Genomic DNA, 25,108 nt, shown 5'->3' on the forward strand with positions numbered 1-25,108 from the left:
GTCCGTCTGTTGAAATCACGCTAACTTCCGAACGAAACAAGCTATCGACTTGAAACTTGGTACAAGTAGTTGTTATCGATGTAGGTCGGATGGTAGTGAAAATGGGCCATATCGGTCCACTTTTACGTATAGCCCCCATATAAAGGGACCCTCAGATTTGGCTTGTGGAGCCTCTAACAGAAGCATATTTCATCCGATCCGGCTGAAATTTGGTACATGGTGTTGGTATATGGTCTCTAACAACCATGCAAAAATTGGTCCACATCGGTCCATAATTATATATAGCCCCCATATAAACCGATCCCCAGATTTGGCTTGCGGAGCTTCAAAGAGAAGCAAATTTCATCCGATCCGGCTGAAATTTGGTACATGATGTTGGTATATGGTCTCTAACAACCATGCAAAAATTGGTCCACATCGGTTCATAATTATTTATAGCCCCCATATAAACCGATCCCCAGATTTGGCTAGCGAAGTCTCCAAGAGAAGCAAATTTCATCCAAGCCGGTTGTAATTTGGAACATGGTGTTAGTATATGATCTTTAACAACCGTGCCAGAATTGGTCCATATCGGTCCATAATTATATATAGCCCCCATATAAAACGTTCTAAAGATTTGATCTCCGGAGGCTCTTGGAGGAGCAAAATTCATCCGATCCGGTTCAAATTAGGAACGTGGTGTTAGTATATGGTCGCTAACAACCATACCAAAATTGGTCCAATCACACAAAAATTGGTCTATATCGGTTCATAATCATGGTTGCCACTAGAGCCAAAAATAATCTACCAAAATTTTATTTCTATAGAAAATTTTGTCAAAATTTTATTTCTATAGAAAATGTTGTCAAAATTTTATTTCTAGAGAAAATTTTGTTAAAATTTTATTCGGTTCATAATAAAATTTTCATCATTTTCAAAATTTTATTTCTATAGAAAATTTTGTCAAAATTTTATGTCTATGAACCGATTAAAATTGTTCAAATTTTATTCGGTTCATAGTCATGGTTGCCACTCGAGCCACAAATAATCTACCAAGATTTTATTTCTATAGAAAATTTTGTTAAAATTTTATTTCTGTAGAAAATTTTGTTAAAATTTTATTTCTGTAGAAATTTTTGTCAAAATTTTCTTTCTATAGAATATTTTGTCAAAATGTTTATTTCTATAGAAAATTTTGTTACAATTTTGTTTCTATAGAAAATTTTGTTAAAATTTTATTTCTATAGAAAATGTTGTCAAAATTTTATGTCTACTTTGTCAAACTGAATTATATACGTATTGGATCGATCTTTTTTGATTTAATATATACCACGTTTGGACTTACATACAATTTAGGAGATGGTGTTAGGAGGTTTTAAGATACCTTGCCATCGGCAAGCGTTACCGCAACTTAAGTAATTCGATTGTGAATGGCAGTGTTTAGAAGAAGTTTCTACGCAATCCATGATGGAGGGTACATAAGCTTCGGCCTGGCCGAACTTACGGCCGTATATAGGGTAAATGCAGCAAATGTGGTATACCCATTTGTTTTTCGAAAGCCAAAATTTTTGTGTTTCTTCGACGAGGCTAAGATTATACCACATTCATTTTACTAGTGTTAGCTATTCACGCAACTATGAGCGAAAAATAAAAAAACCCATAATTTCGGATATATTTGCGAATTTATTAAAAAACACATTCAGTACGAATTCATAAAATATGCAGGTAATGTGGTACACCATAATGTAGATTTTTTTGTAAAAAAAAATAAATGCAATATATGTATCGCAATTTCATACATTTTATGCTTATTTAGTACTCGACAGTTATTTACAACCGAAAATTGATAAATTTAAAATATATCTTCACACAAAACGGAATGATTAAGAACCACCAAAAAAAAAACCTTCGAGCACGGGTGAATGTGAATTCTTTCAACTGACACAAAGAAAGAGTTGCAAAAATCAAATTGACCTTTGATTGCTTCATTTTCTGACAGCCACAATCTATTCAGCTTGGTTTAGTTATTCGTATGTTGTTAGATACAGAAAAAAGCTACTATACCACATTACCAGCCTATACCACATTTGCTGCACTTACCCTACTTGTTTTTACTAACATTGTGTTCCACCCTAGTAAGTCTATCAAATTATGTCCAGATCGAGTGATATTTAAATGTATGTATTTGAGACAAACCTTTGTGATATGGTATCGAAAATTTAGATCTACAACGTGGTGCAGGGTATAATATAGTCGGCCCCGCCCGACTTTAGACTTTCCTTACTTGTTTTTACTAACATTGTGCTCTGTCCCAGATTTAAATTTGAAGTCTAGAGATTATGTTTGACCATAGAGGCCTCATTTCTAAACTGATCTTACTCAAATAGTGCACAAGGTAACTTTTTGTGGTATTAATCAAACCCGTCAAATATTATGCAAATTGGTTCAGATTTACATATAGCTTCCATATTTATACATGGCTCGATTTTCCCAAATTTGGCCATAGTACTCTTATTTATTAACCAATGTTACTCAAATTTCGAATTTTGATGCACTAGCCGATCATATTTATACGTACTTGTTGCTCTTACATAAGAATATTGCTCGATTTTTACAAATTTGGATTTATTACCCACACTAATTGAGCGATTTTCTCTTTTTCTAATAATGGGCTCAATATTAGTGGCTAACCCCGTAGGTGCAATAACAACTACAGCCAGTGTTGCTAGAAATAGGAGAAATTCCCTATATGTAAGTTTTTTCTAATATTTAGCGTCTTGTAGGACGTAGGGCCACAATGTAGGGACATTTTCACTCAACACAATTTGTAATAATTTTTACATTTTGGTGGCTCTAGAGGAGCCGGCAAGGCTTGACCTTTAACAATGTGTGGTAACAACAGTTACCACTGGTGCCAAAAAAAATCTAACAAATTTTGAAGATTACCACAAATTTACCAAACAAATATTTCTATAGAAATTTTTGTCAAAACTTTATTCCTGTAGAAAAATTTGTCAGCATTTTATTTCTATCGAAAATTTTCTCAAAATTGTATTTCTATAGAATTTTTTTTCAAAATATTATTTGTATAAAAATTTTCTCAACATTTTATTTCTATGGAATTTTTTTCTCAAAAATTTATTTCTATAGAATTTATTATCAAAATTTTATTTCTATAGAAAAATTTCTCAAAAAAAATTTTTTATAGAAACTTTTTCCAAAATTTTATTTCTATAGAGATTTAGCAAAAAAAATTGCTATTTTTGGTAGAATTCTACCAACTGTGGCAACCGTGGTGGCAATACAAATTTATTTTCTAGGATATATACATTGCATTTTTATGTTTTAAGATAATAAAGTACTTAGAACCATTTTTGTTTTGTAAAATTTTTTTAAATTTAACGAAAACTATTGTAGCGAAAATTGTTTGGGAATGTATGGGAAAGTAGGGAACTTTTTTTGTCCTTGTAGGATAAAGCGAATATTTTCCCTGGCAACACTGACTATGAGCTACAGTCCGATTAAGACAAAGCACCCATAAACATGTACCCATTTTCTATATAACTGCGGTTTATCTCCCAGACCTATATCAATGTTACCCCACAAATGCTTATGATTACTAATTCAGTAAGGGTGGTTTAGGGTATGATATAGTCGGCCCCGCCCGACTTTCTACTTTACTTACTTGTTATACCCTTCACGACTACTGTGGTACAGGGTATAATAAGTTTGTGCATTTGAATGTAACGCCAAGAAATAATAGTCATAGACCCATCTTTTAGTATACCGATCGGCTTAGAATTAAATTCTGAGTCGATTTAGCGATGTCCGTCTGTCTGTCTGTCTGTCCGTCCGTCTGTCTGTATATGTAATTTTGTGCACAAAGTACAGCTCGCAATTTAAGTCCGATCGTCCTCAATTTTGGCATGGGGTTTTTCTTCGGGTCAAAGACAATCGGTATTGAAAATCGGTTCAGATTTAGATATAGCTGCCATATATATTTATCACCGATTTGATCATAATTCGCGTATTTATGAACCGATCTTCTTGAAATTTCGTACATATGAATGTTTATATATATATATATATATATATATATATATATATATATATATATATATATATATATATATATATATATATATATATATATATATATATATATATATATATATATATATATATATATATATATATATATATATATATATATATATATATATATATATATATATATATATATATATATATATATATATATATATATATATATATATATATATATATATATATATATATATATATATATATATATATATATATATATATATATATATATTCAGATTTAGATATAGCTCCCATATATATCTTTCGTCCGATTTGCACTTATATGGCTTCAAAAGCCAGAATTTTGCCCTGATTTGATTCAAAATTTGCACAAAGTGTACGTTAACTGTGCCAAATTTGGTTGAAATCGGTTCAGATTTATATATAGCTCCCATATATACCTTTCGTCCGATTTGCACTTATATGGCCTCAAAAGTCAGAATTTTACCTTGATTTGCTTCAAATTTTGCAAAAGGAGTGCGTTTAATAGTATGGTTAACTGTGCCAAATTTGGATGGACTCGGTTCAGATTTAGATATAGCTCCCATATATATATATTTCATCCGATTTGCACAAAAGCCAGAGTTGAAGCCTGATTTGCTTCAAATTTTGTATATATACGCCAGAGTTGAGTAGAATGTTTCATATTTTAGACCCATTTTCAATGGGAGTTTCCTTCAGTTGACTCGATAGTTTCCACAGAGAATATATTTAATATGATTTTTGATCTAATTGGTTCAGATTTCGTAGTCATATTTCACACTGTCATACCACACTTTCCACAAAACGGTCGAGTTTTAAATAAACTAGGCCAAATAATATATCACAACCCACAATTGACCACATATAATGCCGAGATTTAACCAATATCCTTGTAAAAGCGCCATTGTAGCAAAAATTTTAAATATTACTTAAATTTCCCTTTATCTCGAATACGTATTTCTCGCTCGATAAATCGAAAATATTATTTCGTACAATTGCATTAAAATTGCTCTAGCTTTATATTTCCCATATTTTGTATGTTAACTAACATTGTGTTTCGTTACAGGGTGTTAGCTGATTTAAATTTTAATTCTAGAGATTTTATAGAAGTACAAAAAATTGTCTCCATATTGTATATAAATTATATAAATATTTCTAATAAAAGCCTTCATAATAACTCCCAACAAATTTAAAGGAGGTGAAATGGTAACACAAATTTTTGGTCTACATAGTGGTGAAGGGTATAATATAGTCGGTCCCGCCCGACTTTAGACTTTACTTACTTGTTTTATATATTATAGTCTCTATATGAAGTAACTACAATAATTTAGAAAACAATGTTTAGAATTAAAATTATACATTGTCATCGGTTATCACAACACAAGTAAATAGATTGTCGATTAAGTCTTCATTAGAACATTGTACACAATCCATTGTGGAGGGTACATATGAGTCGGCCTGGCCGAACATAAGCTTTTATTTTATTTGTAAAATCTTTTATGCACGAATGACTCGGTCCCGCGACGAATTTGAACTTTATTTGCCAGTAACACTCCGAGGACACTCATATATACTTGCTTATACCTCATATTCGCAAGTAATGACATTGGTGGGATTTTGCAATTAATTCAAAAAGCCGGGAAGAAACACACATATCCTTTATTGGAGGGAGAGAAAACGCACTTCCAACTACCCTTTATATCAGGTGCAATCATGTAAGGCGAACTCTTGTAAAAGAATGCCTAGGGGGGGCACACATATAACCACACTCTACGCATACACAACGTTTTTACAACTGAAAAGGAACAAAGTGTTACATCATGCAAAGAGATGTGAACAAAGCCTCAAATAACACAATATTAAATTCATTAAATTAAAAAAAAAACGTTAACTAAATTAATAAGAAACGCAACGTAGGAGGTAATGCGAAAACGAATGTAACAATAAACTGACTGAAAGACCAAACTCCATATAAAGGTGATGCGAATGCTCTCGTAATGAGGATGCCATTGAGGATTGCTGATAATGATGAAGATTATGCTGAACATGACCCGATGCGAATATACAGGGTTCATTTTTAATGAAAAAAAAAAAAAAAACAAGACTACAAATGGGACCAACCAAAAAAAGAGGAGATAGAACTGAACTATAAAAAAACCAAGGGATGTTTGAATAAAAAATGAATGCAATCTCCCAGCTTTGTGAAAAATAAAAACAGATAGGACTTTTACAATCCGAATTGAACACCTAAATTACAAACAAAAAAACAACAACATAGCAAAACATTGCAAACGAATTGGATAAATATGTACCTGGAATCATAGCCTAAATATGGGCTTTCAAACGAACACCTTCTAGTGTTAATTTTTTTATATGATGACGACGACGATGATGATGATGATAGACAAAGTGATGAAAAGAAAAAAAAAACGAGAAAGGTATATATTTATATATGAATGTAGATGATGTATGTTTCGAATATATGAACACAAACAAAAAAACACTCAGAAAAAGTGCAGCAGCAGAATTTTATAGATCTAATTTGATACAATTAGAAGTGAGTAGATCCGAAAAATGGTAAGATCTAATCATATCTAATTACTATGGAATTACATCTGATCAGATCTCAATATTGGCCTAGATCTAATGTCTTAAATATGATTATGTCTATCCCTATATATAGTTGGATCTGATGTTAGATTTCGGCATATGTGGAATTATATATAATTATATCCAATTCTGTCTCATCATATCTCGGTAAATCTGCTTAGATCTAAAGTGGTCAATTTTGAGATCTAATCATATCTAATTAGATCCCCCAATTTTTACACGGACAGTCATTTATTATGACTATTTATTATTTATGAAGCAAACCTTTCGTATAAGTTTAAGGTAGCCTTAAGGACTTCATTGCTATGTTATCTTCTTTTACCTTTCACACAAATATTCTCTTCGTAACATAAGCAAATTGTTGACTGGAGTGGTAACACTTGAATTTTATTTTAAATTTCTGTGAATTTGAAAGTAATTAACCTGACTGCAAAGAATTAAGTTTTCAAACAAAAATATTATTTAATGAAATGTGACTACACAAACGCAAAGAAACCCTTCATCATATTGATGAAAACCATCATAGACTTGAAGAAAAAAATCTTTAATTTGACCCCAATGACAATAGGCTTCATAAATTCAATGAATGGACATACAAGTACACCTAGATACAAGAAACCGAAATTTTTTATAGCCGATCTAACTTTATTTCAGTTCATGAAAATTTGTTGATTTTAACTCAGTTTCGCCAAATGTGAGAAAATCTTTTTTTTTCCTTAATTACTTTTTTGCTTACTTAATGACGTGAACTAAAAATGAGAACAAAAATTGTATACAAATAATATCAAATATGAAAACAAGTATAAACGGCCGTAAGTTCGGCCACGCCGAATCTTATGTACCCTCCACCATGGATTGCGTAGAAACTTCTACGAAAGACTGTTATACACAATCGAATTACTGGGGTTGTAGTATCTTAAATCGTTTTCTAAATTGTGAGTTAGTCCACACGTGGTATATATTAGACAAAAAGGTATGTAAGTCTTCAAATAATTACGAATCGATATGGACTTCTGCACGGTACGTAGGGAGCCAGAATTGAAATATGGGGGTCGCTTATATGGGGGCAATATACAATTATGAACTTGATATGGACTAATTTTTGTGTTATTGGGGATCGATTTATCTGAGGGCTATACATAACTATAGACCGATATGGACCTAGTTAGGCATGGTTGTTAACGGCCATATACTAGCACAATGTACCAAATTTCAACTGACTCGGATGAAATTTGCTCATCCAAGAGGTTCCAAACCAAATCTCGGGATCGGTTTATATGGGGGCCATATATAATTATGGACCGATGTGGACCAATTTTTGCATGGTTGTTAAATACCATATACTAACATTATGTACCAAATTTCAGCCGGATCGGATGAAATTTGCTTCTCTTAGAGGCTCCGCAAGCCAAATCGGGGGATCGGTTTATATGGGGGCTATATATAATTATTGACCGATGTAGACCAATTTTTGCATAGTTTTTAGAGACCATATACTAACACCATGTACCAAATTTCAGCCGGATCGGATGAAATTTTCTTCTCTTAGAGGCTCCGCAAACCAAATCTGGGGATCGGTTTATATGGGGGCTATATATAATTATGGACCGATGTGGAAAAATTTTTGCATGGTTGTTAAAGACCATATACTAACACAATGTACCAAATTTCAGCCGGATCGGATGAAATTTGGTTCTCTTAGAGGCTCCGAAAGCCAAATCGGGGGATCGGTTTATATGGGGGCTATATATAATTATTGATCGATGTGGACCAATTTTTGCATGGTTGTTAGAGACCACATACTAACACCATGTACTAAATTTCAGCCGGATCGGATGAAATTTGCTTCTCTTAGAGGGTCTGCAAGCCAAATTTGGGGGTCCGTTTATATGGGGGCTATACGTAAAAGTGGACCGATATGGCCCATTCGCAATACCATCCGACCTACATCAATAACAACTACTTTTGCCAAGTTTCAAGTCGATAGCTTGTTTCCTTCGGAAGTTAGCGTGATTTCAACAGACGGACGGACGGACGGACGGACGGACGGACGGACGGACGGACATGCTCAGATCGACTCAGAATTTCACCACGACCCAGAATATACAGTATGTCAAGAAAGTCTTTTGACATTGCCAAATATTTCAAATTCCAGAAATAATTGAAGTAAAAATCGAGTTGTTAATTCGTTTTGAGAAAAATAAAATATGTATACTTTGCAAAATACATAATAAAATATTTTTTAAAATTAAATTATATTTAATTTTGGAACAAAACATAAGTTTTATCCTATTGTCAAAACACTTTCTTGACATACTGTATATACTTTATGGGGTCTTAGAGCAATATTTCGATGTGTTACAAACGGAATGACAAAGTTAATATACCCCCCATCCTATGGTGGTGGGTATAATAATTCATAAAATGGGTGAAGTTTGCTTAAATTGAGTTTATAAGTTTCTCAAATAAGTAAATTTTTCTTGAATTGTGTCTGCTCTGACCATTTTTTAACAAATTTTAATTCCATTTTTTTCTTGCAAAAATATGAAATTCTATTAAACTTTAATAATAAACTGTAAATTAATAATTTTTATATACACTAAACCACATAGTAGTCAGAGTATAATAATTTTGATCTGTCAAAAAATGTGACTAAATACCAAAAATATTGATTTTAGACCCCATAAAATATATACCGATCGACTCAGAATCACCTATCTAGCCCTTGGAGTCCGTCCGTCCATGTAACTATTTAGAGTTCACAGGATTCTGGTCTCAATTATTCAGCGATTTTGATAAAATTTGGTACAAGGACGAACGCTATTGAATTTGAAAAAAATCGAATCAAAATTAGATATAGCTCCCATATATCAGATTGCGCTCCTTTACCCAGGGCTGTGAAGTCGGAATCTGAAGATTTTGCTGGAGTCGGAGTCGACTCCGACTCCGGCGAAACAAAATTTGAAAAACACTTCATATATTTATTTCTAACTAAAGAAATATTTCCACAAATTACACACAAAAAATGTTTTTTTTTTCTGATTCAAACATGAAATTAATTGATCCAATTAATTTTTTAATTGAAATGTCTTCAATCACAGAAATGATAGTATCAATTAAAAAATTAAATGACAGTCAATTAAAAAATTAACTGATCCAATTAAAAAATTAATTGATACTATTAATTTCTGTGATTGATTTTTATTTCAATTAAAAAATTTGTTGTTTCAATTAAATTTTTAATTGAGTATTTTTTAAAACTCAATTAAGATTTTAATTGGAAAAATTTTCCTGAAATTTTTTTCTGCGCAGATTCCATTAGGGTTTTCAATCGAACAACGGAAAATGAAGTACTGGATTTCAGGCCATTCAAAGTGTATTTATACAGGTGAAATTTCACGGTGATGTAAAAATTAGGTGTGACTAGAATATGGGTATGTGTTTTTGGCTCAGAATAGAACCCTATTGATTTTGAAAGAAATCGGTTCAAATTTAGATATAGCTCCCATATATATATTTCGCCCGATATGGATTTATATGGCCCCAGAAGCCAGAGTTTTACCCTAATTTGCTTAAAATTTTGCACAAGAAGAACAATTAGTACTATAGTCAGGTGTGCCAAATTTTATTTAAATCGATTCAGATTTAGATATAGCTCCCATATATAGCCTTCGGCCGATTTACACTCATATGACCACAGAGGCCAATTTTTAACTCCGATTTAGTTGACATTTTGCACAGGGAGTAGAATTAGCATTGTACCTATGTGTGCCAAATTTGGTTGAAATCGGTTCAGATTTAGATATAGCTCCCATATATATCTTTCGCCCGATTTACACTCATATGACCACAGAGGCCAATGTTTTGCTCCGATTTAGTTGAAATTTTGCACAGGGAGTAGAATTAGCCACTGCTTTGTCGAAAAGTTGTAAAAATGACTCTAATTTTCGTAAACTTCTAATACATATATATCGAGCGATAAATCATAAATAAACTTTTGCGAAGTTTCCTTAAAATTGCTTCAGATTTAAATGTTTCCCATATTTTTTATACCCACCACCATAGAATGGTGACGGGGGTATAATAAGTTTGCCATTCCGTTTGTAACACATCGAAATATCGATTTCCGACTATATAAAGTATATATATTCTTGATCAGGGAGAAATTCTAAAACGATATAACGATGTCCGTCTGTCTGTCTGTCTGTCTGTCTGTTTTAATCACGCTACAGTCTTCAATAATGAATCAATCGTGCTGAAAATTTGCACAAACTCGTCTTTTGTCTGCAGGCAGGTCAAGTTCGAAGATGGGCTATATCGGTGCAGGTTTTGATATAGTCCCCATATAAACCGACCTTCCGATTAGGGGTTTTGGGCTTATAGAAACCGCAGTTTTTATCCAATTTGCCTGAAATTTGAAACCTAGAGGTATTTTATGACCATAAAGAGGTGTGCCAAAAATTGTGAGTATCGGTCCATATTTTGGTATAGCCCCCATATAGACAGATCTCCCGATTTTACTTCTTGGGCTTATAGAAACCGCAGTTTTTATCCAATTTACCTGAAATTGAAAATCGAGAGGTACTTTGGAACCGTAAAGAGGGGTGTCAAAAATGGTGAGCATCGGTTCATGTTTTGGTATGGTCCCCATATAAACCGACCTCCCGATTTGGGGTCTTGGGCTTATAGAAACCGTAGGCTTTATCCAATTTGCCTGAAATTGAAAATCTAGAGGTACTTGAGGACCATCAAAAGGTGTGCCGAAAATGGTCCGTATCGTTCCATGTTTTGGTATAGCCCCCATATAGACCGATCTCCCGATTTTATATCTTGGGTTTATAGAATCCGTAGTTTATATACAATTTGCCTGAAATTGGAAATTTATAGGTATTTTGGGACCATAAAGGGGTGTGCCACAAATGGTGAGTATCGGTCCATGTTTTGGTATAGCCTCCATATAGACCGATATCCTGATTTTACTTCTTGGGCTTCTAGAATCCGAAGTTTTTAGCCAATTTGCCTGAAATTGGAATTCTAGAGGTATTTTCGGGCCATAAAGAGGTGTGCCGAAAACGGTGAGTATCGGTCCATATTTTAGTATAGCCCCCATAAGAACGATCTCCCGATTTAACTCCTTGGGTTTTTAGAAACCGTAGTTTTTATCCGATTTGCCTGAAATTGTAAATATTCTGGTATTTTAGGCTCACAAAAATGTGTATCGGCATTGGCGTAGCTAGGGGGGTGCTGGGGGGGGCTATGCCCCCCCAGAATAGTTCTTGCCCCCCAGAATATTCAAAGCTACAGTTGTTTTATATTTTAATTCAAGCTTTGCGATGTGTTTAATCCAATTAAGATTGTGGCAGAGAGAGTATGTTAAGCATATTTTTTAGTATTGATATTTACATTACAACTAAAAACACGTAATAAAAACACTAAAAGGAAACTTGAGACGCACATTTTCAAAAATAGTCAATTTATAACTACGTTGATTAAAATCATGAATCGTCACATGCCCAATTTACCATCTAAAATCGTCAAAATCACGAAAAATCCACAGAGTTGGCACCGCTGCTCTCAACAGTTGCTTCGTTGTATTCTGTTCTCACAGAATTTTTAAAAACTAATCGAAGATAGACGTTTTATAATATTCAATTTAATTTTCGCCTTTTATTTAATTTTTTATTCTTAGTATTTTTTATACACGATGAATATGTTAAGTTTATGTTTTGCTTTATGATTTCTAGTCCTGTTTTAAAACACACATTTTAAATAAAATATTTTTCAAACACATACTTAAAGCAATGCTTTTATTTTTTGTTATATTAAATAATGGTAAGTTGCTATTTGATTATTTATAGCGGTGTCGTGGAACCGGCTCCCACACACAATAAAATATTTTTTGTCTTCAACCATGAAATTAATTGATCTAATTAATTATACCCTTCACCACTACTGTGGTACAGGGTATAATAAGTTTGTGCATTTGTATATAACGCCAAGAAATAGTGGTCATAAACCCATCTTTTAGTATACCGATCGGGTAAGAATTAAAATCTGAGTCGATTTAGCGATGTCCGTCTGTCTGTCTGTCCGTCCGTCTGTCTGTATATGTAATTTTGTGCACAAAGTACAGCTCGCAATTTAAGTCCGATCGTCCTCAAATTTGGCATAGGGCCGTTTCTTGAGACAGAGACAATTGCTATTGGTTTTGGAAAAAAAATCGGTTCAGATTTAGATATAGCTGCCATATATAATTATCTACGATGTGGTCATAGTTAGCGTGTTTATCAACCGATTTTCTTGAAATACTGTACATCCAAATATTTAATGAATCTCGCAAATCTTGCAAAATATCAGCCAAATCGGTTCAGATTTAGATATAGCTACCATATATATCTTTCGTCCGATTTAGACTCATATGACCACAGAGCCCAAAGTTTACTACCGATCTTCATGAAATTTTGCACAGAGGGTAGAATTGGCATTCTACCAATGCTTGGTACACTTGATTGAAATCGGTTCACATTTAGATATAGCTCCCATATATATCTTTCGTCCGATTTGAACTTATATGGCCTCAAAATCCAGGGTTTTGCCGTGATTTGCTTCAAATTTCGCACAAGGAGTACGTTTAGTAGTATAGGTAATTGTGCCAAATTTGGTTGAAATCGATTCAGATTTAGATATGGCTCCCATATATATCTCCCGTACGATTTGCACTCATATGACCAGGGGGCCCAAAGTTATACTCCCATTTACGTGAAATTTCGCATAGATAGCAGAATTATTATTCTAACTATGCATGCCAAATTAAGTCAAAATTGGTTCAGGTTGTATATAGCTCCCATATATACGTACACCAGAGTTGGGGAAATATGGTCGACTGTTTCATATTTTAAACCCATTTTCAATGGGATTTTCCTCCAATTGACTGGATAGTTTCCACAGAGAATACAAATATGGCCAAAATTCTCACAGTTTACACAAAATTCTGTGATGATTTCCCCATATCTTAGCCATATCCTACACACTGCAATGCCAAAATTTCCACAGAACGGATGAGTTTTAAATAAGGCTTCAAGTCGCCCTACACATATCTTGGCGAGATCTAACCAATATCCTTGTAAAATCGCCACTGCTGAGTAGCAAAAATTGTAAATATTACTCTAATTGTCCTATATCTCGAATACATATGTATCGCCTGAAAAATCATAAATCTCTTTTGTACAATTGCATTAAAATTTCTCTCGCTTCATATTTCCCATATTTTTTACTAACATTGTGTATCATCCCAGGGCGTTAGCCGATTTAAATTTTAATTCTAGAGTTTTTGTAGAAGTACAAAAAATTGTTTCCATTAAAAGTATTTGTATCTGGAAATGCAAACCTTTATATAGCTCCCAGCAAATTTTAAGTAGTTGAGATGGTAACACAAATGTTTGTCTACGTAGTGTTGAAGGGTATAATATAGTCGGTTCCGCCCGACTTTAGACTTTACTTACTTGTTTTTAATTGAAATGTATTCAATAAAAAAAATGATAGTATCAATCATCAAAGCCAATTAAAAAATTAATTGATACAACTAATTTTTGTGATTGAGTTTTTTTTTTGTTTTTGATTGATTTTGCTGCATATTGCCTTTAACACCGCAATAAAATTGAGGATGTATAGTTTTATCAATAGGCGTAATTTATCGCTTCAGAAATTTCGACAAAATTTTGAAGGGTGTCTGGGGGGGGCATAGCCCCCCCAGAGAAAATTTCTAGCTCCGCCAATGTGTATCGGATTAAGTTTTTATCGGTCCATTTGGTAATTTCTCCATATAGACCGACTTCACTTCTTGAGGGTATAGAAGGCGCACTGATCATGAAAATTGCTTGAAACTCAATGTAAAATTTCCAGATTTTACTTCTCGGGTGAAAATCTACAGATTTAAGATTTCAAATCAAGACGTTATTTTATAATTTTCTTGCACACTTACAAGAGATGTTAATGATTCCTGTAAAACTCAAACAAAAATGGTTCTTATAAATCCAGAATCTGATATAGTCCTCATAGGTGAAATCTTTAAATTTATCTTCGGGAATATCCTCAAGTCCTCAAGCCCTCCTGAAATTTCAAAGGAAACCCTAATATTTGGTTCATGGTGGTGGGTATTTAAGATTCGGCCCGGCCGAACTTACTGCTGTATATACTTGTTTTTTACTAAAATTGTGTTCCACCCTAGTGCATTAGCCAACTTAAATTTTGAGTCTATGGATTTTGTAAAAGTCTATCAAATTCTGTCCAAATCGAGTGATATTTAAATGTATGTATTTGGGACAAACCTTTATATATAGCCCCCAATATATTTGACGGATGTGATATGGTATGGAAAATTTAGATCTACAAAGTGGTGCAGGGTATAATATAGTCGGCTCCGCCCGACTTTAGAGTTTCCCTACTTGTTATAAATAACTTTTATAGGTTTTTCATTACAAACTACTTCACATCTAAGAAAATTTCATAGAAACTAAGAAATTCTTCCCAAAATTTGATGAATAGTTTTTTAAAAAATATTGTTATGAAGTGTACCCAAAAACAAGTGAACTTACATAGAAAAAAAATTCACTAACATTTATCCAATTAAAGTCCTAATTGAGTTTTAAAAAATATTCAATTAAAAATGTAATTGATTCAACACAACTTTTAATTGAAACAAAAATTTATCGCAAACATTTTGACTTTCAATAAGTTTTCTAATTGATAGTATCATTTTTGTGATTGAAGACATTTCAATTAAAATTTAATTGGATCAGTTAATTTCCTGATTGAAGACAAAAAATATTTTTTTTTGTGTGTATATGACACAAAAGCCAATTTAATTCTATTTTAAATTATAAATAAATATTTTTTTTGTGTGTCTATGACACAAAAGCCAATTTAATTCTATTTTATATTAGGAATTATTTTCAGAAGGTTTTCTGACTTTAATATTTTTTTGTGTACATCAGTTAAATTAACTAAAATAGGGGGAAGTTATGAATTTTAAAGACTTACTAAATTGGTAGTTCAGAGTTTTTTCAAATTTGTAAATTTTACCAATAATGCGCCCATCATGAAATTCGTATGGGGCACTAAAGACATTTTTGAACTCCAATTTTTTCCTTCACACTACAAAATTTTCTTTCTAGAAGTGAAAAAAAAATAATTATATCTAATAATTTTTTTTAGTTTGACGAAATATATTTACTTAGTTTCGTGAAATCGGCATTACATTACATCTACGTTTGTAATACAGTTTAGTTTAAATTTTTTGAAATTAACCTAATTTTTCTATAATTATCCAAAATTGTCCTTCTTAGGGGGTTCACTGTTTTTTGAGTGTATTATGTTCAAATTTTTAAAAATCACGCGATACCTATATATGGGAGCTATATCTAAATCTGAACCGATTTCTATGATTTTTTTGCAGGTGTACTATACAAGATTAAATTCTGAGCAAGATCGGTTTATGGTTAAATTTAGGAAAATTGGGCAATGACTATATCGGAGCTGATTAGACGAAATTTTCCACACTTGAGGGGAACAATAAAAAATTATTTCATGTTAGATTTGAAAAGGATCGGTTATTAAATATGCGCAATATGACCCCGTTTTTCGAAATTGGGTGATACATACATATGGGACCATATATTTAAATTTGGTTTAGGGTATAATAAAATCCTATAAAATTATGCTCTATGTATAGTTGACTTTAATGACGATTTTTTTATAAATATATTGGTTCACACATTTTTTCTATGGGTTCACACATTTATGTATGCATAATTCAGTATTAAGACGAAATAGAAAACAAACATCGAAAAAGAACAAGTATATACGGCCGAAAGTTCGGCCAGACCGAATCTTAAATACCCACCACCATGAATCAAATATTAGGGTTTCCTTTGAAATTTCAGGAGGGTTTGAGGACAAATCAAGCAGAGCAGTTCAATCAATACACTTCCCGGAGATAAATTTAAAGATTTTACCTATGAAGACTATATCAGATTCTGGATTTGTAAGAACCATTTTTGTTTTAGAGGAATCATTAACATATCTTGTAAGTGTGGAAGAAAATTATAAAATAACGTCTTGATTTGAAATCTTAAATCTGTAGATGTTCACCCGAGAAGTAAAATCTGGAAATTTTTCATTGAGTTTCAAGCAATTTTCATGATCGGTGAGCCTTCTATACCTTCAAGAAGTGAAATTTCAGGCAAATCGGATAAAAACTACGGTTTCTAGAAACCCAAGGAGTTAAATCGGGAAATCGTTCTTATGGGGGCTATACTAAAGCACTGACCGATACTCACATTTTCGGCGTATCTCTTTATGATCCAATAAATAAATACAGATTGGATAAAAACTACGGTTTTTATAATCCCAAGAAATAAAATCCGGATATCGGTCATTATTGGGGATATACCAAAACATGAATCAATAAACGCCCTCTTGGGCACACCACTTTATTGTCATAAAATACTTCTAGATTTCCAATTTCAGGCAAATTTGATAAAAACTACAGTTTCTATAAGTCCAAGAAGTAAAATCGGGAAATTGGTCTATATGGGGGATATACCATAACATGGACCAATACTCACCATTTTCGGCACATCTCTTTATGGTCCAAAAATACCTCCAGATTTCCGATTTCAGGCGACTTGGATAAAAACTTCGGATTCTAAAGGGTGATTTATTAAGAGCTTGATAACTTTTTTTTTAAAAAAAACGCATAAAATTTGCAAAATCTCATCGGTTCTTTATTTGAAACGTTAGATTGGTCCATGACATTTACTTTTTGAAGATAATTTCATTTAAATGTTGACCGCGGCTGCGTCTTAGGTGGTCCATTCGGAAAGTCCAATTTTGGGCAACTTTTTCGAGCATTTCGGCCGGAATAGCCCGAATTTCTTCGGAAATGTTGTCTTCCAAAGCTGGAATAGTTGCTGGCTTATTTCTGTAGACTTTAGACTTGACGTAGCCCCACAAAAAATAGTCTAAAGGCGTCAAATCGCATGATCTTGGTGGCCAACTTACCGGTCCATTTCTTGAGATGAATTGTTCTCCGAAGTTTTCCCTCAAAATGGCCATAGAATCGCGAGCTGTGTGGCATGTAGCGCCATCTTGTTGAAACCACATGTCAACCAAGTTCAGTTCTTCCATTTTTGGCAACAAAAAGTTTGTTAGCATCGAACGATAGCGATCGCCATTCACCGTAACGTTGCGTCCAACAGCATCTTTGAAAAAATACGGTCCAATGATTCCACCAGCGTACAAACCACACCAAACAGTGCATTTTTCGGGATGCATGGGCAGTTCTTGAACGGCTTCTGGTTGCTCTTCACTCCAAATGCGGCAATTTTGCTTATTTACGTAGCCATTCAACCAGAAATGAGCCTCATCGCTGAACAAAATTTGTCGATAAAAAAGCGGATTTTCTGCCAACTTTTCTAGGGCCCATTCACTGAAAATTCGACGTTGTGGCTCGTTAGTAAGTCTATTCATGATGAAATGTCAAAGCATACTGAGCATCTTTCTCTTTGACACCATGTCTGAAATCCCACGTGATCTGTCAAATACTAATGCATGAAAATCCTAACCTCAAAAGAATCACCCTTTAGAAGCCAAAGAAGTAAAATCGGGAAATCGGTCTATATGGGGGCTATACCAAAACATGGACCGATACTCACCATTTTCGGCACTCATATTTATGGTCCTAAAATACCTTTAGATTTCCAATTTCAGGCAAATTGGATAAAAACTACGGTTTCTATAAGCCCAAGACCCCAAATCGGGATGTCGGTTTATATGGGGACCATACCAAAACATTGGCCGATGCTCACCATTTTTTGCACACCTCTTTATGGTTCTAAAATACCTCTAGATTTCCAATTTCTGATAAATTGAATAAAAACTGCGGATTCTAGAAGTCCAGGAAGTAAAATAGGGAAATCGGTCTATATGGGGGCTATACCAAAACATGGACCGATAATCACCATTTTTGGCACACCTTTTTATGGTCATAAAATACCTCTAGATTTCAAATTTCAGGCAAATTGGATAAAAACTACGATTTCTATAAGCCCAAGACTCCAAATCGGGAGGTCGGTTTATATGGGGACTATATCAAAACCTGGACCTATTTAGCCCATCTTCGAACTTGACCTGCCTGCAGACAAAAGGCGAGCTTGTGCAAAATTTCAGCATGATTGCTTCATTATTGAAGACTGTAGCGTGATTACAACAGACAGACAGCCAGACAGACAGACAGACGGACATGGTTATATCGTCTTAGAATTTCTCCCTGATCAAGAATATATATACTTTATATAATCGGAAATCGATATTTCGATGTGTTACAAACGGAATGACAAACTTATTATACCCCGTCACCATTCTATCGTGGTGGGTATAAAAAAGAAAGTTTAATGTAATGTATAAGGTTTTTCGTAAATATTATGTAAAGGAACATATTTTGCAGTGACTAACATATTTCACCATTCTATGGTGGTGGGTATAAAAAAGAAAGTTTAATGTAATGTATAAGGTTTTTCGTAAATATTATGTAAAGGTACATATTTTGCAGTGACTAACATATTTCATTTTTAATATAAAACATTTAATTAATATTATGTATATATTCGTAGTCATTCAAACCATGTTTTTTATGAAATTTATGAATTTGTTCGCACAATGTATGAATTAATTCATTATATAATTTTTTGTGAAGACTATTCATAAAATATATTAATTGGATTCTAATCTCTTTACAGGTATGGGCTAAGGTCACACTTTTTCCGAGTGTAATTAAGTTGTAAGTACAAAGCAAAGATTTATGAATTGAATGGACAAATATGAAGGGAACCAGCTATGCTAAAAAATAGAAAATAACGAACCTTAAGAACGAAGAAGAAAACGTCATAATGGAAATGGAATGGAAAAATGAGATGTTATCAAGAAAATAAAATTATGTAGGTTCATGTAAAAAAAACTCGGGGAAAATTATGTTGCTGGCCTGGCACACAACGATCTGGTCGTAACATTAATGACCGACAGACCAAGTGAACGAGCACGGGGTGGGTTTACGGGGCGCGGAATCTCTATAGGTGTTAGACATTAAAATCCAAGACACATCCGATGACTGTGATGGCTGGCCATAAGTTGTTGGAGAATTTAAATGAAATTCCCTCAAAGGAATTAATGAAAAGTTGGAGTGGAGAAAATGAGAGGAAAAGAAAAACACACAAACACACAAAGTCATAGCACAAATAAAACTGCCAAGATATAAATGAACGCAAATGGATAGACGGACGAACGGCCTGGACAGGCTGTTACAATAAATATGAATTTATAATAAAAAGAAACAACAAAAACAATTACCCCAAAGTGGAACCGGTAATAAGCTCAGCTTGAGCACTTAATGTCTCAGCAATGAATTCATCATTGTAGGCATCTTTGGGTCGATACCAACGACGACCACCAGGCAACACCAATGGACGATCTGAGGCTGGTGTAAGGGGTCCAAAGGCGCGTTTCGAACGTTTTGGATTGCTTTTACGCTCCAAATGCTCCTCCAACTCACCAATGACATCGTATTTATTATCCTTATTTCAAAGCAGCACCATCAGCATCATCATCATCATCATCAGTGTATACATTCATTTCAAGGATATCGAAGCCATCGCCGTCACCATCATCGGGGGGTTGGTTGTTTAGTCAGCGTAGAATATGTTACAGATTTCAGGACAATCAGTCGTATTATTATTATTATGTTGTTGCCACACTCAAGCACATATTTAATGACAATGTTATAATGGTTTATTTGTTTTAATTTAATTATTTTTTTTTTTATTTTTTTGCCACAAAAAAAGGGAGGCGCTTACAAAAGCCCATCCGAAAAAACGGAATTTATTTATTTGAATTGTGTATTGTTTGGCAATAGAACAAAGGTTGTGTGGTCAATTTTTAGATTAAGGATTTTGTGGACGTAAGGTTTGTTTTTTAAGCACGATTGTTTTTTTTTTTTTTTTTTTGTTTTGGCATGAAATAAAATCACAAAAGAGGGAGAAGAGAAAAAACGAAATAAAATAAATAGAACATATTGCAAGGGAGAAATTACATTGTTATTATTTCATTAAAAATATTACTACTGTAGACAGTTTTTTTTCTGCTGTGGTTTTAATAACAGGATTTTAAATACAATTCATTGTAAATAAAGTTTACACTACATGTATTTCAAATTGCCCGGTTTCTTGTTTTTTAATTAGGATTTTTTGTTTCTGTTTTGGTCTGTTTGGATGGGTAGGATATCAACCATTATTGTGTTTGAAATTAGATTTCAAAATGAACCTTATGCTGCAAAAAAGTAAATTCTTCAATTTGTACTTTTATTTAATGGATTGGAATTTTAGTAGTTGAGTTGAGTTTTAGTATATCAGAATTGGGTTAGATAATCAGTAATCAGGCTATATAGAAAAATACTATTGAATATAGACAAAAAGAAGCAATTCTTATTCTTATTCTCGGGAAAATATTGAGGGATAATCCCATGTTAATTGTACAACTGTCTTATACCCTGCACTATAAATACATTTTCTAGTGGGTCGTCGGGTAATGCAAATGAGGCTCGCCAGCAAAATATGTCGTAATTGTAGATATTCAACTGATGCACATGTAAAATATCTGATATTCTGGGTCGTGGTGAAATTCTGAGTCGATCTAGCGTCCGTCTGTTGAAATCACGATAACTTCCGCACGAAACAAGCTATCGGCCTGAAACTTGTTAGAAGTAGTTATTACTGATGTAGGTCGGATGGTGTTGCAAATGGTTCATATCGGATCACTTTTACGTATAGCCCCATATAAAACGACCCCCAAATTTTGTTTACGGAAATAAGCAAATTTCATCCGATCCGGTTGAAATTTAGTTGGTGGTGCTAATATATGACCTTTACCACCCATGCAAAAATTGGTCCAAAAATTCCAAAAAGATTCCGTAAAGATTTTTGACATTACAGCCCAGCAAAAAACAAGTATATACGGCCGTAAGTTCGGCCAGGCCGAAGCTTATGTACCCTCCATCATGGATTGCGTAGAAACTTCTTCTAAACACTGCCATCCACAATCGAATTACTTAAGTTGCGGTAACGCTTGCCGATGGCAAGGTATCTTAAAACCTCCTAACACCATCTCCTAAATTGTATGTAAGTCCATACGTGGTATATATTAAATCAAAAAAGATCGATCCAATACGTATATAATTCAGTTTGACAAAGTAGACATAAAATTTTGACAAAATTTTCTACAGAAATAAAATTTGAACAAAATTTTCTATAGAAATAAAATTTTCACTAAATTTTCAATACAAATAAAAATTTTGACAAAATATTCTATAGAAAGAAAATTTTGACAAAAATTTCTACAGAAATAAAATTTTAACAAAATTTTCTATAGAAATAAACTTTTGACAAAATTTTCTATAGAAATAAAATCTTGGTAGATTATTTGTGGCTCGAGTGGCAACCATGATTATGAACCGAATAAAATTTGAACAAAATTTTCTATAGAAATAAAATGTTGACAAAATTTTCTATAGAAATAAAATTTTGAAAATTATGAAAATTTTATTATGAACCGAATAAAATTTTAACAAAATTTTCTCTAGAAATAAAATATTGACAAAATTTTCTATAGAAATAAAATTTTGACAAAATTTTCTATAGAAATTAAATTTTTGGTAGATTATTTTTGGCTCTAGTGGCAACCATGATTTTGAACCGATATGGACCAATTTTTGTGTGATTGGACCAATTTTTGCATGGTTGTTAGAGACCATATACCAACATCATGTACCAAATTTCAGCCGGATCGGATGAAATTTGCTTCTCTTTGAGGCTCCGCAAGCCAAATCTGGGGATCGGTTTATATGGGGGTTATATATAATTATGGACCGATGTGGACCAATTTTTGCATGGTTGTTAGATACTATATACCAACACCATGTACCAAATTTCAGCCGGATCGGATAAAATTTGCTTCTCTTTTAGGCTCCGCAAGCGAAATCTGGGGACCGGTTTATATGGGGGCTATATATAATTATGGACCGATGTGGACCAATTTTGGCATGGTTGTTAGAGACCATATACCAACATCATGTACCAAATTTCAGCCGGATCGGAAGAAATTTGCTTCTCTTTGAGGCTCCGCAAGCCAAATCGGGGGATCGGTTTATATGGGGGTTATATATAATTATGGACCGCTGTGGACCAATTTTTGCACGATTGTTAGAGACCATATACCAACACCATGTACCAAATTTCAGCCGGATCGGATGAAATAGGCTTCTCTTAGAGGCTCCACAAGCCAAATCTGGGGATCGGTTTATATGGGGGCTATATATAATTATGGACCGATGTGGACCAATTTTTGCATGGTTGTTAGATACTATATACCAACACCATGTACCAAATTTCAGCCGGATCGGATAAAATTTGCTTCTCTTTTAGGCTCCGCAAGCGAAATCTGGGGACCGGTTTATATGGGGGCTATATATAATTATGGACCGATGTGGACCAATTTTGGCATGGTTGTTAGAGACCATATACCAACATCATGTACCAAATTTCAGCCGGATCGGATAAAATTTGCTTCTCTTTTAGGCTCCGCAAGCGAAATCTGGGGACCGGTTTATATGGGGGCTATATATAATTATGGACCGATGTGGACCAATTTTGGCATAGTTGTTAGAGACCATATACCAACACCATGTACCAAATTTCAGCCGGATCGGATGAAATTTGCTTCTCTTTTAGGCAGGGCTGTGGAGTCGAGCCAATTTTGCTCGACTCCGACTCCGACTCCAGCATTTTTCATCAGCTCGACTCCGACTCCGGAGTCGACTCCGGGTAATATAACTAAATCTCATTTTAATACCACTAATTTGTAGTTCTACTGTGGGGATACCGTAAGTGGATCGATATAAAGTATCGTATTTATTTATGTTGGCATCACATTAGATGCCAATTGAACTCTATATTTCAAATTTAGGGCAATGTTTAATAAATAAAATAATTATATAAATACCCATCATAATATGAGAAGATACCAACAGTTTATGTATTTGTGGACCAAAATTATTGATACTATCTCAAATCCTTTAAATTTGTTGCGAGCTATATAAAGGTTTATAGTCCCATATGCATGAATTTGAATCTGAATCGATTTACACCAAATTGTATATACTTCTACAAAACCTATGAACTTAAAATTTAAATCTAACGTTATGGGACGTAACACAATTTTAACAAAAAATAAAAATGCAAGGAAAGTCTAAAGTCGGGCGGGCCGATTATAATATAATCTGCACAACTTTGTATTTAGATCTACATTTTGATAAAATCTCAAATAAGACTTCTACAAAATCTCGGGCAATATTTGGGAAATATTTATAATTGTTTAGAAAATTTCGCAAAAATGCATTTATGATTCATTCATTGAAAAATTTCAAAATTTGAGTCATTTCTACAAGTTTTCGACTTAGCAGTGAGCATAAAATTTTGGAAAAATTTTTGTCTAGTGAATAAAATTTTGCAAAATTTTCTACAGAAACAAAATTTTGACTAAATTTTTTATAGAAATAAAATTTTGGCAAAATTTTTTATAGAAATCAAATTTTGACCAAATATATAGAAATAAAATTTTGAATAAAATTTTTATAGAAATAAAATTTGGCAAAAATTTTTATAGAAATAAAAGTTTGAAAAAGTTATCAATAGAAATACAATTAAAAAAATGTGTAGCAAACAAAATTTTGCAAAATTTTCTATAGAAATAAAATTTTGCAAAATAACATTTTCTATAGAAACAAAATTTTGACTAAATTTTCTATAGAAATAAAATTTTGACTAAATTTTATATAGAAAAAATATTTCTATAGTAATAACATTTCGAATACATTTTTTATAGCAGTGAGCATCAGTAAGAAAAAAAATGTTTGAGAAAATTTGCTATAGAAATAAAATTTGACAATTTTTTCTTATAGAAATAAAATTTTTGAAAAAATTATCAATAAAAATACAATTTTAGAAAAATGTTTGTGTAGTAAATAAAATTTTGCAAAATATTCTACAGAAACAAAATTTTGACTAAATTTTTTATAGAAATTAAATTTTGACAAAATTTTCTAATAAATAAATTTATTACTATAAAATTTTGGCAAAATTTTCTATTGAAATGAAATTTTCTAATAAAAAATCTATTACTATAAAATTTTGGCAAAATTTTCTATAGAAATAAAATTTTGACTTAAATTTTTATAGAAATAAAATATCAATAGAAATAAAATTTTAAAAAAAGTGTGTAACAAACAAACTTTTGCAAAATTTTCTATAGAAATAAAATTTTGCAA

At 32.9% G+C, this 25,108-nt stretch overlaps 1 protein-coding gene across 8 annotated transcripts in view; it reads right to left on the minus strand.

The window, feature by feature from the left end:
- Positions 1-25,108, minus strand: part of Zasp67 (Z band alternatively spliced PDZ-motif protein 67) — an 85,385-nt gene that overhangs the window by 29,642 nt on the left and 30,635 nt on the right. For 5 of the 8 annotated variants that reach the window (XM_075304156.1, XM_075304149.1, XM_075304150.1 and 2 more), the window contains one exon: positions 20,083-20,306. The exons of 1 other annotated variant lie outside the window; for it this stretch is intronic. In XM_075304156.1, the coding sequence (XP_075160271.1) occupies positions 20,083-20,306 (224 nt within the window). Of the gene's footprint in view, positions 1-6,380; positions 6,420-20,082; positions 20,307-20,803; positions 21,058-25,108 lie in introns of those variants that run through there. 2 more of the 8 variants (XM_075304148.1, XM_075304155.1) reach the window with 2 other exon arrangements.

Source organism: Haematobia irritans, chromosome 4, assembly GCF_050003625.1.
Source record: "Haematobia irritans isolate KBUSLIRL chromosome 4, ASM5000362v1, whole genome shotgun sequence".
Taxonomy (NCBI): domain Eukaryota; kingdom Metazoa; phylum Arthropoda; class Insecta; order Diptera; family Muscidae; genus Haematobia; species Haematobia irritans.